The sequence below is a fragment of the Maylandia zebra genome, linkage group LG11, assembly GCF_041146795.1.
Source record: "Maylandia zebra isolate NMK-2024a linkage group LG11, Mzebra_GT3a, whole genome shotgun sequence".
Lineage (NCBI taxonomy): Eukaryota > Metazoa > Chordata > Actinopteri > Cichliformes > Cichlidae > Maylandia > Maylandia zebra.
The window spans coordinates 21,019,517-21,038,390 of record NC_135177.1 but is presented as its reverse complement, the minus strand read 5'-3'; the positions used below and the strand labels follow the sequence as shown (position 1 = coordinate 21,038,390).

General features: G+C 42.8%; 1 protein-coding gene across 1 annotated transcript in view; it reads right to left on the bottom strand.

The window, feature by feature from the left end:
* The window catches only part of invs (inversin), a 41,560-nt gene extending 22,727 nt beyond the window's left edge, over nt 1-18,833 (bottom strand). The window contains exons 1-15 of the mRNA XM_004541380.5: nt 18,647-18,833; nt 18,002-18,107; nt 11,455-11,554; nt 11,001-11,167; nt 9,351-9,524; nt 8,613-8,780; nt 8,317-8,497; nt 6,409-6,518; nt 5,783-5,954; nt 4,875-5,030; nt 4,639-4,760; nt 2,534-2,641; nt 2,321-2,427; nt 2,021-2,230; nt 85-296 (exon numbers count right to left, since the gene is read on the bottom strand). Coding sequence (XP_004541437.1) covers nt 85-296; nt 2,021-2,230; nt 2,321-2,427; nt 2,534-2,641; nt 4,639-4,760; nt 4,875-5,030; nt 5,783-5,954; nt 6,409-6,518; nt 8,317-8,497; nt 8,613-8,780; nt 9,351-9,524; nt 11,001-11,167; nt 11,455-11,554; nt 18,002-18,004 — 1,990 coding nt within the window. The 5' untranslated portion in view covers nt 18,005-18,107; nt 18,647-18,833. The remainder of the gene's footprint in view (nt 1-84; nt 297-2,020; nt 2,231-2,320; nt 2,428-2,533; nt 2,642-4,638; nt 4,761-4,874; nt 5,031-5,782; nt 5,955-6,408; nt 6,519-8,316; nt 8,498-8,612; nt 8,781-9,350; nt 9,525-11,000; nt 11,168-11,454; nt 11,555-18,001; nt 18,108-18,646) is intronic.
* Nucleotides 18,834-18,874: the final 41 nt, after the last annotated feature.

Here is an 18,874-nt window from a genome sequence, read left to right as displayed (position 1 = left end):
GATATTGCACAGGCGTGTCCTCACTTGTAAGCGCATTAACACTTACACTTCAGACTAAATTTGAGGATTTCTGTATTTTTGTACCTCTGTGTCTCTCCTCTTTGCTCTTAGTGCGTTCAGCTTTGGATGATTTCTTTGTTTCCACAGACGAATCATTCAAGGATAAGTCCTCTATAATGCTCACTAAGGACAGCTTTTCTTGCTCTGCTTTCACGGGTGAAACCCTCCGTTTCTCTGCTGTGGCCCCTGAAACTTGCTGCACGGCTTCTCTCTTCCGCTGTTCCTCTTCTCGCTTTCTAAACACAAAGAAAACCAGGCAAAAAATGCAAAAGAAACCTCGTCATTTGGTACAGGCAGTATTGTAGGTTTCTGGTTATTTTCTAACTCTGGACCTTTTTTTAAGAACATTCCTGGACGTCTTCTATACAGCTTGAATATAATCTGATAAGGATATTAGCTTATCATTAGTAATATGTGGAAAAAAAGCTTTGCTTAAGAGGCATGTCTAAATAAAACTGCCTGCTTGGATTACCATAAAAACCTGAAGTCAATGTGCCCTCTGAAAACAAATTTACTTGTCAAAAGTGTTGTTTAAGAGAATAAAGATGAGACTGGTGAGCAAATGGCAGAAGAAGAACGAGTCGGAAGAGGCAGACAGAGAGGAGACGTATGTGTGTGCTGGGCTGACAGAAAGAAAGATAGATATGGAGAGAGTGTGACTGCTTCAAAGGCAAAGTAAATGTAATTTGCGAGACACAGTGTGAGACAAACAGAGGGATGTCAGTGAGTAACTTCTAATGAATATAAACACCATGAAGCCATGTAATCAGTGATTACAGCTTAAGTGTGTGGTGGTTCTGGGTTTGTCTGGGCAACCAAATGTTAACCAAACCAAATGTGTTAATGTTCACTAAATAATAATATTTTCAATTCAATTCAGTCAGACACCTGTTTATATTGTAGGGTAAAGACCCTACAATGTTAGAGAGAGAAGTCTGATGAGCCCCTATGAGTAAGGACTCGGCGACGGAGGGGAGGAAAAACTTCCTTTCCTCTGAGTTTGAGGTGAAGCTCACTCGGATTTTAACTCATCCAAGAGTTTTAGGAGATCGACCTATGATGTCAATTTGAAAATCTTATGTCACCTCATTCTCGATTTATCATATTCATAAACTTGGGTGTCCCTCAGCTTTTCACAGAAATGCAACAGAGGTATGCAGATGCATGCTCCATGTATCCTTAACATATACCTATGGGGCTTGATATTTCAGATTGATTATATGAGTAGAAAGATTCAAGAAGCTAACATGGGAAAAATATGTAAGTACACTCACTGCAGCATTCTGGATCATCCTTTCAGGGTGTTTTAGGACAGCCCGATAATAATACATTCCAATAGTAAAGCCTGTATGTTTAATATGCGCACTGAAGGACATATCTTGGTCAAAAATAACTCCAAGATTCCTCAAAGTGTTATTGCAAGGCAAGATTATACCATCCAGTGAAGAGGTCAGATCTTTATGTCTTTAAGACATGCTTGTAGTTTAACTAGTTGCTGTGTGTCACCTGGCTTCATAGACAAATATAGCTGGGTATCATCTGCATAGCAATGAAAATATATGTAATGTTTTCTCATAATGCTTTCTAAGGGAAATAATATAAACAGTATTGGTCCCAGCACAGGACCCTGTGGAACTCCCTCAATAACCTTTGCGTTTGAAGAAGACTCCCCATCTACATGAACAAATTTGAGTCCGTCAGACAGATATGATTGAAACCCCTGCAGTGTATTTCTTTAATACTGTGTATTCTAACCCATGTATACAATATTGTGGTCAACAGTGTCAAATGCTGCACTGAAACCTAGCAGAACAAGCACAGACATGAGTCCACTGTCAGATGCCATAAGGAGATCACTGCTAGGCTCTGTTAACGCTGGTTAATAAAAGCTAGTTATGCCAATTCCTTCACTTTACCATTATACCTATAACTCTGGCATGACCCTATATGTGTCTCTCACTTGGCTGCATCCTTGCGCAGTTGCTCGTGTCGCATGAGGAGCTGCTTTCTCTCCCTGAAGGCCTTGCGGACAGTGTAGCCCTTGTAGACCGCCTGGATTGAGGCGGCAGCGATGTCCTGGATAGCTGCTATGGACAGAGCACCATGCTCCAGCATGAACTGAGTCACCTCACTGTGCCCCCCCAGCAGAGCATAGTCCAGAGGGGTGTACCTGCACAGCATAAACAGTGTGATTCATACATCTATTTTCCTACTTTTTAAGCTTCACCTCGGCTGCTTTCATTGTGGTCTCAGTTCTCACCTCTCCTCACTGTGCTCCATTTGATTGGGAAAGGCATTGTAGCCCAGCAGCAGTTTCACAGCGTCAAGGTAGCCATTGTTACATGACCAGTGGAGAGCGGTCCGGCCCTGGACCCCCATAAAGAAAAAAACAGCATTAACGTTGTATGTTTAAACCTTACAAAAAAAAGTCAGACATGAAAGTGTATTCAAGCAAATACAGGCAATTTCTTACCTCCTTGTCCTGTATATTAGGATCAGCGTGGTTCTCCATGAGAACAGCCATGCAGGTGATGTAACCACCGTAAGCTGCGCACTGCAGTGGAGTCCTTCCTGCATGATCCTGCAAAAAGTTTACACAGCAGATCAGAAGTTTTGGAGCTACGACATAGACAGCTTTGAAGTTCACAATGATCAGCCATATGCTTTACGCTGGACACGAGAATCCAAACTGTTTTTGGTCGTTAATGAGGACAAAATCCAAAATTCATGTTCAGTATGTAACTAGGAAGTCACTCGGTGCTGTATTAGATTATCCATAACAATGTTGTTTTATGATTATTAACCAGAGATAGTTTCTGTTGCTCTAAAGAACGGAACACACAGGTGAAACACTACCAAATGAAAGCAGTTTAAATGAAATAGAAGTAACTGTAACAAAAATTTATGACTAAATGTTTCCAATTGACCATGACAATTTAATATGACACACTACTGCAGCAGCACGTTGGCTTTGGTTAAACTTTATTGCATTTTGCTGCAGGGCTGAGGTAGAGGGTGAGTGGTCACGCTTCATATTAAAGAAAAAAACATCCTTTCATCCCCTCTCCTGCTCTAGTATGTTCACTGTAACCTTTTATTAACCTGTAATTTTAAACTGAATTTGGACGATTTAATCCTAATGGTTACTTTATCAGTTATAGTTATCTAGTGTGTGAAGGAGGCTATCAGTAGGCTGAAACAAAATGAACCTATCAGACAGATAGCAAAAACTTTAGTAGAAGCCAAATCAGAAACCTGGTACATTCTTAAAAAGAATGGTGTAGTGGTTAACATATAAATTAGACACCTGAAGGGTCGCTGGTTAGATTGCAGTCGGAGACAAAAATCCCTTTTGGGGTTGTGTCAGGAAGGGCATCTGGTGTTCCACTCTACCAAATCAAACTTGCAGAGATACCCATTTTGGCATGGCTGCCATGTTGTGAAACACCAAAAGGACTAAAAACTAAAACTAGAGTGTGTGATGAGGATTATTTCCAGGATTAAGAAAAACAACTTTACACCACCTATCTGAATCAAGAACACACTTGACGAGGTAGGAGTATCACTTTCCAAGTCCACAATTGAAAGACACCCTTTATGAATATGAAGACAGAGGGTGTACAACAAGGTGCAAACCATTGGTTACACTCACGAACAAGAAGGTCCGATTACACTTTGCAAGAAAACTATCTAAAAGAGCCAAAACAGGTCTGGAAGAATTCTAGGATGGATGAAAGCAAGATGAACTTGTACTAGAATGATGTGAAGAGAAAAGCCTGGAAAAAGAGAGAAACAACTCATGATCTAAAGCATACCACATCATCTGTCAAACATGGCAGAGGCAATGTTATGGTATGGGCATGTATGATCCAGAGGAACTGGGTCACTAGTGTTCATTGATGATCTGGCTGCTGATAGAAGTTGCAGGATGAACAGTAGAGTGTACTCTTTGCTTAGATTCAGCCAAATGCTGTCAACAGATCAGACACACTTCACACTGCAAATGGATAATGACCAAGTTATTTAATGGAGAGACTGACAAACAAGCAGCACATCTGGTGGATCATCATAGGAGAGGAAACACAACATGTCTATGGCTTCTTTTGTTTGTTTTTAAGCCTTTAAATAGTCTTACCCCACCCTAACTAAGCTCTTACATGTGCACTCACCATGCTGGTTGCTCAGGTCAGCTGATCAGCTGCTCCTAGATAATGCGAGGGCACAGCAAAAGCTCAGAGGGAACAGATCTTTTGCTGTGGCAGCACCTAAGTTGTGGAATTCGCTGCCACTGCATATTAGACAGGCTTCTGCACTGCCCATTTTAAGTCACTTCTTAAAACCTACCTCTTTTCACTTTCCACAGTGTGAGAGGTGATTTTCATTGTTTTAATTGTTTTTGTATAAATGGTTTTGTATATTTATTCTGTTCTTAAGCACTTTAGTCAGCACTTGCTGTTTCAAATCTAAGACAGCTTAGCTTAGCTAGGCTTCTATACTTTAGACGCCCGTTGCCTGCAAATGATTTTAATCCAAGTATTAAAAACAACTACTCCCTTAGTGAAATATGTTTATGCATACCTGTACATTGGGACTTATCCCATTCTCCATCAGTATCTGACAGACTTCAGCGTTCCCTCCTAGAGCTGCCCAGTGTAGAGCAGTGTGACCATCTACGTCCACCAGGTCAACACGTGCAGAACCTTTATTCAAAACATTCGCATGACTACAAAGACCACAGGAAAACTGAAAAAGGAAATAAGACTTTCCCGAAATTACTGAGAAAGTGTAACTAACATATGTTAATGAACACTCACCTTTGATCAGTGTTAGTATGACATCTCTGTGTCCCATCTCACAGGCACGAAACAGTGGTGTGTGTTTCATGACATCCAGAGAGTCAACCATTGCGCCCTTCTCCAAAAGCAGCTTCACTGTGCTCTCATGGCCTGACAGGGAGGCCGCATGGAGCGCTGTTTAAACACACACACATGCACATGATAAAACATGATGTCCTGAATCACTCCTCAGGTCTGTCCCTTCTTTTTCTCCACATCACTCCTTTGACTGATGCTCCTGTTTGGGCTGTGGCTAAAGCCTGGTCAGTGAAGGGTTAAACAGGGGGAGACATTTAATGAGGAGTGGTGCACTTAATCCTCCTTGTGGAAATCCCACCTTGCCCTCACTCCAGTCCCCAGACAGTACAGACTGGAGTCAAGTGCATGGAAGTGATTCGGTCATTTACACTGCCCTTCACACTGTCTAATTAGCATGATTCAACCGTTGCATGTAATTCATGCATAAACAATGACCGTCGAGCAGAGGGGCTATCGCCATGGAGATTATAGGTTCAAATAGCCCCGGGGGGTCAAAGCGTGGCGGGAAGTCATGTGCGCCTGCATGTATGTGTGTTTGTCAAAGGACAGTGCTGGCAGTAGTGCGTGTCTGTGACGAGCTCACATTAATTTTGCTCACAGTATCACTTCCCTCTCTCCTGTGATCTCACTGCTTCTTTTGCACTTTTGGGGGAATCCCCTGTGACATCATCATCCCAACTTTAAAACAAGCAACCAGTAAGGACAAAGGTATGTATGTATGTGTACATAGAGCATTAAGACCAGGGAAATTATGTCATCATTCCCTCGAAGCACACAGAGGACAGGGGAAGTGGGCCAAAGCAGTTCGGAGGAGCTTTAGTTCCTCCTCTGGTTTGTCAAGTCCTCACCAGTGCCACCGTACTTGTCTGCCATGTTGATGTCAATGTTTGGGGTGAGGGCCAGCATGGTGCGAATGACATCGTCACTGCCCTTCCCAGCAGCCCACATGAACGCTGTTCTCCCCTCTAGATCGGGCTCGTCTTTCACCGACGGATGGGACAGGAATACGCCAACTGTCTCCTTCATGCACACAGAAAGAAAAACGCAGGTTATTTGTGTTGTTTTTTGGACCAAGGTGAAGATACTGAAACATAATTACAACAAACTAACAAGATGAAGATCTGGTTTATTATTCTGCTGTAATTTAAAACAGGCGTTTGAATAATCAAGCGTTTAAACTGTCTGGTGTAGGACTTTCAAATATCAGTAACACTTGTAAGAGTCTAAGTTAAATAGTTTCTCATTTATAAGACTTTTTGTCAATTTTCCATTAAGGGGACCTTGAAGACCTTGGTGGATATAAGCCAGATTTCAATGGATTGTTAACATAAGCCCACTCTACACCCCTACAAAGTTTTATTGGAATTATTTCAAAACTTTTTGAGACATCGTGTTTACAGACAGCACGACAGGAAAACACTACCAAAACACAACCTCCTTGGCGGAGGTAACAATATGTGAGTCAGTGACTCACAGCATTGTTGCTTTGTGCCCCATAGTGCAGAGGTGTTGCCCCTTGGCTGTCTGAGGGAATAGTGCCTGATGTGTTCCTCTCCAGCAGCAGGTGGACAATTTTCGCATGGCCTGAAAAAGACACGTTTTTCATCAGAGGGACATGCTGGGAAACAAGGATGTGAAGCGCCAGGACGACAGCTCAACCACACCATCTTACAGATGCAGCGTGTGTTTTTGTTTGTACAGTTAACGTGACACTAAAGAAATAAACAGGTCACTATCACACATGCTGTCACTCAGAAGTTTGGAGTCATTTTTGATGTAAATAAAGGCTATTCTGAGCGACAAATATATGAAAATACGTCACAAACCAGCAAAAAATTGCTTGTATGACGACTGTTTAATGATGTTTTCAGTTGTGCCCCTGTGAGATGTCTTATTTTAAACCACAGACGTGGTTTTGCACCTCGGCCTCCCACTTCTCTTTCTGTTCTGGTTAAAGCCAATTTTGCACACTTTTGAGACTACTGAGTAGTTCCCACTTTTCTATGAAATCATTTGTTTGTTTGCTTTAACTGGTTTTTAAGTACAAGACTCAGTTTCTCAGAACTTGTATATTGTGAAGTTTCTGAAGGAATTTTATTTTATTTTCTGTGTGACTATGATCAAACCCATTTAGGATGATTTGCCACACGCCCAAATAGGCACATTTTTTCCTTTTTTTAAAAACAGCACATTTGCTATCTGCTGTGTTAACTTAATCGATTCAAGTCTCAGTTAAAAATGACTTATGATTAATGACAGTATTAATTTTTGATGGTCACTTATAACATTTCTGATCTAAAAAGCACTTCAAACTTTTGAGTGAAAGTGTAAGATAACTGGAAGTGTTCACACAATAGGACTAAATAAATAGAACTGCTGGAGGAACCAGAGAAAAAGTCAGGGTGTTGCCTTCACACCACACATTTTAATGCCATTTTATCTGATCCATTCTTCTTCTTTTGGCTGCTCTCACTAGTAGTCATGAAATCTGACCATGTCTCTGTCACACCAACCCTCTACAGGTCCTACCTTTCCTACATCCATGGACCTCCTATGAGTACTTCCTCCTCTTCCTCCTGTCTGTGAGCTCCAGCGTCAACAACCTCTGTCCAGTATACCGACTATCCCTCCACTGCATATGTCCAAATCATCTTAGCCTTGCCTCTCTAACTTTGTCTCCTAAACATGTGACCCCAGCTGTCCCTCTGATGTTCTCATTTCTAATCTTGTCCATCCTTGCAACTCCCAATGAAAATCTTAAATTCTGCCACCTGCAGCTCGGCTTTGTGTCAGTGCCACCATCTCCAAACCATACATCATTGCAGGTCTCACTACCATCTGCACTCTTGTTGCTGTCCTTCTGTCAAAAATCACCCCTCATACTCATAACACCCACTCCACCCTATCCCTACACTCTTCTTTACCTCTCTTGTGCACTGTCTTTTGCTTTGGATTCGGATTGACCCCAGGTATTTCACCTCATCCATCTCCACTACCTCTACTCCTGTATCTTTACCTTTCCACCTGTCTCCCTCTCATTCACACACATGTATTCTGTCTCGCTTCAAGCATCTTTCATTCCTCTTCTCTCCAGAGCATACCTCCACCCTTTTACCTATTTTTCACCTGCTCCCTGTTCTCACTACAGTGTCATCTGCAAACACTGAAATGGAGTAAATGGACACTTCTGCCTAACCTCATTTGCAAACCTGCCCATCACCAAAGTGGCTGAGAGACTGAAACCTAAGCTGCTAGAAAGGAAAAAATGTGGATTCTAAATTCGACTGGTAGTTTAGCTTTTAAGGATATAATTTCTAAAAAGCCTGAAATTCTTGCAGGTTCTTGTAATAATAAACTGCATATAAGATGTGTGTCAACTCACCCAGCAAAGCAGCCCAGTGCAGCGGTGTTCTGAAGAGGTTATCATAAGCTGTTACATTACAGCCCTCATAAGACGTCAGCACCTCCACTACTGCCTCGTTGCCATCAGCAACGGCAAAGTGAAGGGGCGTCCGACCCTCATAGTCCTGCCAGTTCAGCAGGGACTCAGTGGGTGCTGCTTCCTTTACACAAACACAGACAGTAACAAGAAAAGATGCAAACATGCAGGTTTGATGTGTGAGGATGGGAAATGAAGACAAATGAATTTGTGATCGTGTGTGTGGATATGGCGTGTACCAGTATACAGCGGACAGTTTCTGTGGCACTGGGCTCCTGACTGTGTGCAGCCCAGTGCAGGGGGATCTTGCCTTCACTGTCTGGGATGCCGATGTTGGAGTCGTGCTTGATCAGAAGGCGAACGTGTTCTGGTCGGTTATAAAAAGCCGACCAGTGAAGAGCAGTTTGCTGTCGACAGAATGACGATAAAAGATGACACAAAGATTTGTCAATGGTGCTAAAATTAAAATGGGCAGTCGTAAGACTGGGTTTGAGGTTTCCACTTCAAAAAAAAAATCACTACACTATGATACAGCCAGGAAATATGAGGGAACGTGCTACACAAAGCTCATATTGAAGATCCACCAGTGAGCTGAGATTTAAACCTAGATGCCGACAACTGAGCTATTCTGAGATTTGCTGAAACCACTGTCATCTGACACGATGATGCATATTGGATTATTACAAAACTAACTACTGATGTCAGATACACATCAGGTTGAGCAGACAGAGAACACTGTGTGTTTGTGGTTTTATCAGCAAGAACACAGGACAAAGCTACAGCTTGTTAAGCTTTTCACTGAACGTGTTTATGTATGTATGACTTAATGTGTGTATGACTTAAAACCGCCGCTGCATCTACCAAATGGCTTTGAGTGAGTCTGTTTGAAGGTTAATGGCTTGACGCCCTGGCTGGCTGTTTTGTGACTGAGAACAGTTATAAAGACAGATGGATATTTATGCACTCTACTCCACTACCTTATTCTTGTCCTGTGTGTCAACCTCTCCAGGTCCAATATGTTTGAGGAGCAGGGCGAGCGCTTTAGGTGAGGGGTGTCTGGTGGCCAGGTGGAGTGGGGTCATTTCCTCTAAATCTTTCTGCAGCCAGTTAGCACGCCTGGACAGCAGCAGCTTCAGGAAACGCACGTTCCCCTGCAGCAACCAAGAGGGACAAACTGTGCTGATAAGAAGCTCAGAAATCGCCAATTCTCCTCAACATTAGTCATGAACCAGCAACAATGACACACACACTCCCACACACACACACACACACTCCCCGGGCTTTTAGCCGCGTCTGGTTCAATCCACAGGTCATCCATCTTCGTTCCCTCCTCCTGCGTCACTCCTCAGTGTGTGTGATGAGCTGTTAAACAGTAAACAGCAGCACTCTGCCTGCCATCCCCTCCTCATCATCGTCATCATCTTTATACTCACTTTTTTGGTCTTTCACCAGCAGGCCACTGGGTGCAACAGTGGCCACACAGCAGCAGTGCGAGGGTGAACATGTGTGAGGGTGTTTAGTATCGTTCTGTGACCACAAAGCCACAGACTGACAGATCTATCTCGTGTGTGAGCATGCATCTAGACTCTAAGAGAGTGTGTGTGTGTTCCTGTCCTCCTATTCTCAGTCCAATTAGATCAGTAATCCCTTGCCTCTCTCGCTGTCTCAGCCACTTATTGATCAGATGTCAAAGAGACAGGGCTTCCCATCACTAGCATCCCCCAACATACACACACTCCCCATCTACGAGACAGATCCTAGTAACCTATTACCTTCCCTCTCCCTTCAGTGATATGATGATCCTGTATCAGTACACTCTAATAAAAGAAGCTGCCAATAAATAACAGAGAGGTAAAGAGATATTATTAGCACCACATCCCCGTTGTTCTCATCACTCTGGAGGTTTTGTCATTAACTCTTTGTCTTCATTGTCCCTAAGTGTGTAGATTGAACTCAAAAGAACATCAAGCCCCTCCTCTTTCACACGTTTGTGTGTCTAAAATGCTGTGAAACAGCAGAAATACTCCATGCAGAATAATTCTTCATGTACAAGCATGTGCATAGGAAGCTCATAGCTACACTGCTTGTGTCTGAGGCCCATAAATCAGGTCATATTATCTTCAATAAGCCCTAAGGCAGGGGTGCCCAATCCCGGTCCTCGAGAGCTACCGTCCTGCAGCTTTTAGATGCATCCTTGTTCCCACACACCTGAATCAAATGAATGGCTTGTTATCAGGCCTTTGCCAAACATGATGGCATGCTGAAGAGATCAAACCATTTGATTCAGCTGTGTTGGAGTAGGGATGCATCTAAAAGCTGCAGGATAGTAGCTCTCGAGGACCGGGATTGGGCACCCCTGCCCTAAGGCCATAATTACAGCCACTAGGGGGCACTGGCTTCCCATTGGAGCTGACAGACTGTCAAAATTTCTCTGTTATTTAACTTCTATGAGATCACACCTTGGGTTCATATTCATTTCACTTTAATAAATCTATCCAATTATGGCCTTTGCGAATGAATTTTGTCAGGATAATGACATAAAAAGGGCCGACATACGTAACTGATGACATTAGTGTGCTTTATGTGTGTGCTCCAGTGTTCACCTGCACATCTGCGAATGCCCGTACCTTCTGTGCAGCAAGGTGCAAAGCGGTTCGCTGGCTGAGGTCGGTCTTGTTGACCGATGCTCCGGCTTTCAGCAGAATCTCTGCGCAGTCCAGACGGTCAGCCAGCACGCAGTACATCAAAGGGGTCCGGCCGAACTGGTCCTCACGGTCCTTCAGCAAGGGCTCTGCTACATGTGGACACACATGAAGCACAACAGAAGGTTTAAGTCAGAGGTTAAGACCCCAATAGAGACCACGATTTTGGTGAAAATCCACAGAATTCATTCTTGTAAGTTCTTGTACTTAAAGAGAAAAAACTATTTATTTGGAGCTGCTAAGAGTCACAAGGAAGCACTTTAGCACTCATAACCTGCATCCTCATATTTGCCCTCTTATATTCTTTTACTGCACATTTCTAATTTATGCCACATGCCATGACTCGTGTGACTTCATGAACCTAAGATGTGCTGCTTACCGGTGATGAGTTTGAGGAGAGCGCTTCTGTCTCCGTTGACAGCTGCTGCATGAACCTGCGAGCCCAGAGAGGCAGGTCCCGGGCTGGACGTCGCTGAGGCCTGCAACACAAACAGATGGAAGGTCACAACTGGAGCTGCAGCAACACATATACACACACACAGTTTAACAAAGTGACATTAAACTGAGTCTAGACAGTTTCCTTTGCATTCACTTGACTCAAAGCACACCCTCATTACTGGACACACTCACAATTAAGTGCTTCATGTTCAGTATAATATCATATTGTGTGACAAATAAATATATTCTAAATAAAACTGCGTTTCTCGAGATCAGAGAATATAGACACAGTTTTTCTGTATACTAAGCAAACAGTGATTGAGCCATTCAGGAGGCCATTACTATGTTACACACGGATCGTCTTGCGGGCAGATAATAAACACCTGAAGCTCCACAAGCAGTCGATCGTACAGCAAAATGCGTACAGCCAATAACAAAATCAGGGAGCTAATGTGAGCTGGCAGTAGGGACTGCGAGTGTGTGTGTGTGTGTGTGTGTGTGTGTGTGTGTGTGTGTGTGTGTGCTCCCGCTGAGGGGGTTAAATCTCTTCCTGGCCCCACTTAACCAGAGCGCAGTGAAAGCTGGGTAACGTGCAGACAGGAAGCAGCTGGGGAGGGGGAGACCCTGTGTGAGCGTGTAAGAGGGGGGTCTCTCTTCATGTCTTATTCATGTCTCATTAATACTGCAGCATGCCTTGCCGTGTTTATATCTGTGTGTGTGTGTGAGCGCGCATGCATGTGTGAGTTTGTGTGTTCGGTTTGGAGATGTGGGACAAGCCCTGCGGAGCGCAGCACAGAAATCAATTATTGCCCTTAAACACATAAATGCTGGAGGCACAAACTGATGCCACAATCAGAGTTTTCTCCGAGACGTTTTCATTAACTCCCAGATCTGATGCTACCCAAAACTGACCATCTAAAGAGACTTCATGCCGATACAGCAGAGGGGAGTTACTGATAAGTGTTAAGCATTCGCAGCTTTAAAAACACTTCTAAACTTTTGGTCGGGGAGGTGAGGGAACACTGCGGTGTCTTCCATCCATCGTTTCTCATCCCCCTCTTCCTCCCCCTAGTCACCTCGTAAAGAGAGCTCCCGTAGACACTGCGTGCAGCACGGCAATTACCCATCATGCTCCTGCTTTCTCACGCACTGCCAAGTAGTGGCAGAGACTTAATACAAGTTCGTTACAACATTTACTGCGAGGTAAGGCTATGTGTGAGATCAAGCGGGTGGTGGTGGTAGTAGTGGGGGAGCGGCACCTTGAAGGTGTGTGTTAGTGTGTCAGCGTGTGTGTTTGGCACATGTGCCATGTCATGGGAAGTGATTTTCCGTGAGAGAGAGTTTTTACATGAGCTTTACCAAAATCAACCACAAACGTCTCTAATTTAAAGTCATTACCCCAGTCAGTAATGCAGATGGAAATGCTCACTCAGACACTCACAGAGTCTGCAAATATTTAACTTAATGCACGCACAAACAGCAGATATTCCAGAGCTGCACAAACAAGTAATACAATTTTATTATTATGATTTCTTTTATACAAAAAAAAGAGATGATCACAAGACCTCCTTTAAGTCGTGCACTCAAGCCAAACTTCTTTCCTTCTGTCCATTAATTTTTATCCTTTTCTACACTTCTCAAGTCTATTTGAAAGCCCCCAGCAGTCAGACTAAAATATGAATTGATTTATGAATAATATTAGATGCAGGAAAATAAATAAATAAATAAACAAAAGTTATAATTTGGCCAAACAGCAACATGAGGGACACGAGTCAATATCTGAATCTATGCGAGGGACATTCATATCACCAAGAGTGGGCAATTAGAGTTTTATGAGGACCTGAGTGTTTTGGAAACACCTACAGTGCATCCAAATTTGGCTAAAAAGGCTTTTGCAATGCAGCGTCTGAAACTAGACAAAGGAGGGTGTAAACACAACACAAGGTCCTGTTGAGAGGTTTGGAGTGGTCTCATTTAGCCATTCATACGCGTTCCTCAGGGAGCACTCCGCTTGTTAATATGAAGACAATAACTCAGAGTAAACCATTGATCATGGACTGAGGTCCAGACCAAGTGATTGTGCATCTGTATGAGTATTGATTCATGCTGATGCTGACATTATTTAGTCTTTATTCATATTCTGCCTCATATAACTGCAGAGATTTTAACAAAGAATCTAGACACTCCGACGAAACCTTTCAGAAACACGACAGGAGTGCTGCAAACATACGCGCTGCTGCCTCCTGACAGACACACACTCACTGAAAGTAACGCTTCAATTGATGCCGTTGAGACAAACAGGTAAAAAAGTGTGTGTGTGTGCTTCTCTACTTGTCTGTCACTGTGAAGGTGTCTGCTTTTGATAGGCGACATGACTAGGGCATGCTGGGTTAGCAATGGGGGACAGAGCCTGAGCCTGTGGCCTTTATTTCATTTCTAGAGCACGCACACACACACACGCAAACATTTTTATTACCGTTTATACAGTTAGAGCAGAGAGCCCTTAGCTTCTTAGCCATCACGGGGTTATTATGGGTTCCTACATGCATGTATCTGATAGAAGAGAGAAGCTTCAGGGGTCGGTTCCTCGATTTTTTTTGACTGACAGGTATAGATGTTGGAGGAAGGATAATATCAGCCCTTAAGGATCCCCAATCTGTAAAGCCCTATTTCTTGGGGACTTCCTGTTTCCCTAAGGACCAATGAGCTGGCTCCCTCAGCTGGGGGCCGAGCCCTTGGGCACAGCGGGGCCAATCAGCAGGAGGGAAGCAGGCTGAGTGACACATAGATCTGCTAATTTACATCATTACCACAGTGCATCCTGACAAATGAGCCCCTAGGGTGTGAGCCAATCACCTGGGAGAGTAATGCAATTAGGTGGGACCACAGCTGTCAATCTCACAGCCACGGGGGTCAGGTAGTGACGCCTGTGGCTAAAACACCCCTGCCTGACTGCCGTTCACTCAGACACACACCAGCGATACACACACACACACACACACACACACATATGGTATATGTATAGAGATTAGTGATGCAGATATGAAGTGTAGGATGGAAAGGCGTGTGTGTGGGCAGAGGCACATTAGAGCCTGGCTCTCTATCTTCCTCCTGAGATACTCAGAAAGCACAGAATGTGTGTGTGTGCGCACAACTGCTTAAGGGACACAGAGATTGGCTTGTGCCCTCTGAGAACTTACACCTGAGCCTAAGTGCGTGCATATCTGCATACATCAGGGTGTATTTTTGTGCGTGTTTACATTCGCCCATGTGTTTTCATCCACTGGGAAACAGTGTTGTTATGCTCCGTGCAAAGACTACGACAACAAAAGGGGGAGAAAGAGGGCGGGAACTGGTGCAGCCCTGAATTTGACTGCTGCTAGTGAAGCTTATCTTAGTGTCATTAGGTGTTGTGATATCACACTAAGTCGATAGGGTTCTGCCCAGCTTGTGATTGGTTTGTTGTGTGTGTGTGTGTGTGTGCACATTTGTGGGCTGATCAATTCTGTCTTGAGTGGCAGACTGTCAACATTTTCACTTAGCCTCTTTTTAGCTTCAAAGAGAAGAAGAAGAAGAAGAAGGGATGAAACAACAACAATAACAAAAAAAACAACAACAGACAAGTTCTCTAACACTACCAGCAGAGTCCCCATAACCTTGTCTCTGTAGTTCAGCCACTGCTTGAGACACTCTGAGAGTTAGAGGAGCTGTGTGTTTTGTGTCATCCCATTATATCACTAATGAGCCACCCTCAGGAGGGAGGGCAGAGAGACAGCAAGGCAGACAGAAATAGAGAGATGAAGAAAAAAGATAGAGGAGAGAATGAGAAGGCAGTGTAGGGAGGGCAGAGACACCAGCTTGGGGACTTTTTCCTCTTCTCCCCACCATCCTCTTTTCCCCACACCTCTGAGTCTAATTGGACTAAAACTGTGATCTAATTAAATGTCCAATTAAAGTGCAGAGAGCAATGTGCCCACCGGCGAATCAGAGTAGAGGGACATAATCAGCTGGAAAAACAAACAAAAAAATCAATGGGAGCAATGCGAAATGGAAAAAAGATGGAGAAAGCAGAAAAGGGAGGCGAGGGCAAAACAGAAAGCAGATGGACAGAGGAAATCAGATCGGTGTGAGAGTGTGCTGCATTACTCTGCAGCTAGTGTGACGACAAATTACATTGTCAGATGAGGACGCTGAAAAGGGTTAACATGTTCACTGGGGTTTCCCTGCATGTAAAAAATTTTGGCACCCAGAAAATGAGGGTTAGGTCTTTCCACCAAAGGACATTCACCAGAACTGTTATAAAAATACTTAAGATTGAACCTTTTTTTTTTTTTAAAAAAGAGGAAAAAACGGTGAGATCATTTACAAAGCTATATATATACATATATATATTTTTAAGAAATGCAGACTTCTGTTAAGACAATGTGGAGCATTCCCACTTTGAGCCTGGAAACACCCTGACACGCTGTATGTTATTAGTCATCTCGTACCCTTATTTTCCATGCCTCACAACATCACAGCAAGCTGAGATGAACAACAGCACATGACACCATGACATTATTTAACAAAAACTAAGCCAAAACACAGAAGCAATGTGTGAAGTACACACAGTCATTCAATAGCTTACTGAACCCCCGTTAAAACCAACCTGAAGCAGTCATTTTCTGTGTGACTTCATCTGTCTCTCACATCGTTGTCGAGGAATTTCGACCTACTCTTCTTTACAGTGTTGCTTCAGTTCATTGAGGTTCGTAGGCATTTGTTTATGTACAGCTCATTTAATATCTCATCACAGCATTTGAATCAGGCTGAAGCCTGGACTTAAACTTGGTTATTGCAACACCTCATTCTTTTTCTTTTCAGTCATTCTGTTGTAGATTCGGTGTGATTGGGATTAATTTTCTGTTGCATGACCCAGTTTTGTCAAAAGGATGGCCTATATACAGAGGAGTTCACGGTCAACTCAATGAGTGCAAAGTCCCCAGGTCCTGTGGCTGCAAAACAAAACCAAATCATCACCTTTTCACCACCGAGCTTGACAGTTGGTATGAGGTGTTTGTGCTGATGTGCTGTATTTGGTTTTCATTGTACATTATGGTCAAACATCTCCACTTTGGTCTTGCTGTATGTCAAGCACATTGTTCCAGAAGTCTTGTGGTCTGTTCAGATGCAGCTTTGTAAACCTAAGCTGTGTAGTAGCTCAGTTTTTTCTTCAGTCTTTCTGTCATGAACGTTAACATTTAACATGCAAACTGAGGCCTGGAGATTCTCAGATGCACCTCTTGGGTCTTTTGCAGTTTCATTGAGCATTGCACAGTCTGACCTTGGGTGAATTTCCTGGGACGTCCAATCCTGGAAAGATTGGCAACTACCTTGAATGCTTTCCACTTGTGAATAATCTTCCTCATGGTAGAATGAGGAACTTGAAAATGTTTTGAAATGGCTTTATAAGCCTTCCCAGCAAGCCGCCAAAACATCTGCTTTTATAAAGGTGCTCACCATTACCGATGATGAGTAAAACAAGTGGATTTGATTAGCAGCACCTGGATGCTAATCAACCTCTTAACTCCTATGGAAACAATACTTTACTTACTGTGTACTTACTTCTCCACACACAGATTCTGCTTTTTGGCTTAGTTTTTGTTAAATAAATAATGACAGTTTAACATATCTGGTGTTGATTATGATTTTTTTATGTTCTGATATGTACAACTCTAGAAATGAGAGAGGGTATACTTTCTTTTTTGTGACTGTATGCAAAACATAATTAAAGTTCAACAGCAAAGTTTTTCACAAAAATAAGTAGTTGCAACACCCAAATTATTTATATATTGTGGCGGACCACCATACATACCTCCACAATATATTCATTTTTCCTATGTCCTTCTGTTCAGTAGTATTTAGTTAATTGACCAATATTCAACTTTTACATCATTACCTCTTCTCAATGAGTAATTTTATATAAATAACATATAATATTTTTGCTAAATTAAAATAACAGTAAAAGTTGTTTGCTCTTCAAAACTTTGATCCAACTTTAATTCACATTATTAATCATCTATGAGCAAACACAGTAAAGACAGTTTATCAAAGGATTTTTCATACCTCATAACTACATATATATACATAAAATGTGCACTGACACCCAAAGGATATGGAGCTCCTCCCTCTCTTTATCACTGAGAAATCCTCCCCACTCCATCTGCGAGTTGCTCGCACACTGTGAGCCCCCTATGGACAGCTTTAGCCCATAAAATATTAATGCTGGGATTCAATTCAACATTCCAGCTTAATCTCCTTAACAATTAGGTTGCTGCTGCACACACACACAATTAGCTTTGTTACACACGGTCTTGACTCTAGAGAGAGATTTAAAGACCGGGAGTTCAGCTGAGACACTAAAGACATTACCAATAGAAAAATAAACTTCAGGGATTTATACATCAAATTAGACCTGGTTAACTGCACTAAGTGCACCGGAGTCTTACCATATCTGCGTTAAGGGGGACACTTCAGCAGATGTTTCCCAGTTCAGAGCATCCTCAGTGGGTGTGAATGTGCATCCAGGTCCCCTACCTGTCCTGATCCTGACTCCTGCCAGGGCAGAGAAAGAGGCTCGCTCACATACTGAGATCAGCCCACCTGTTCAAACAAATAACTGCCAGCATAACACTGTACTGATTACAGGCAGGGGAGACATGTCTCAGAGTAACAGATTGTTTATAATAGTTATAGCTCTGAGTTGTTAAACAGTGATTTAAAAACCAGCAATTAACCACAAACGGTCTTTTTTCCTCCTTCTTGTTCTTTATGGAGAACATTTGCAGAGGTTTTGGAGAGTTGTGAATCAAAGTAGGTATCTAAATATTTAAAAAAGATTTGTGCAACCAAGTTTGTTTTAGCTGGAAAACATAAAGCACATAGCTAGACGGTGAACAAAGGAGTATTGCAAAAAACTCAAGCATAATGATGCAACTCCATCGTGTTCAGAGAAATCAGTTATTCATAATCGCACTGAAAAAGTCCAGAGGAAAAAAACTGTGTTTGGCAATGGATCCGCTCAGTAAAACACTCGTGCCATAGCATTTTAACAAAGTGCTCCCTTCACTCCTCTTCGTCGTCGTCATATTTACCGTTTGGTTTTCTTTCGGCGAGGATGAAAATCTTTGAAAAGTTTTCTTCCAAGACGTCCCGTTGAATCGCCACTGTCTGTGTTGACAAAATACTACAACTCCCGTTAGTATCGTAAAACAACAACTCGCCATAATTTGAGTTTTCTCTTCATTCAAGTGAGCCGCTTGAAGGTACCAGAAAAACTACAGTATCCACAAAGCCTAGCAACTACCAGGAAGTGTCGCTCA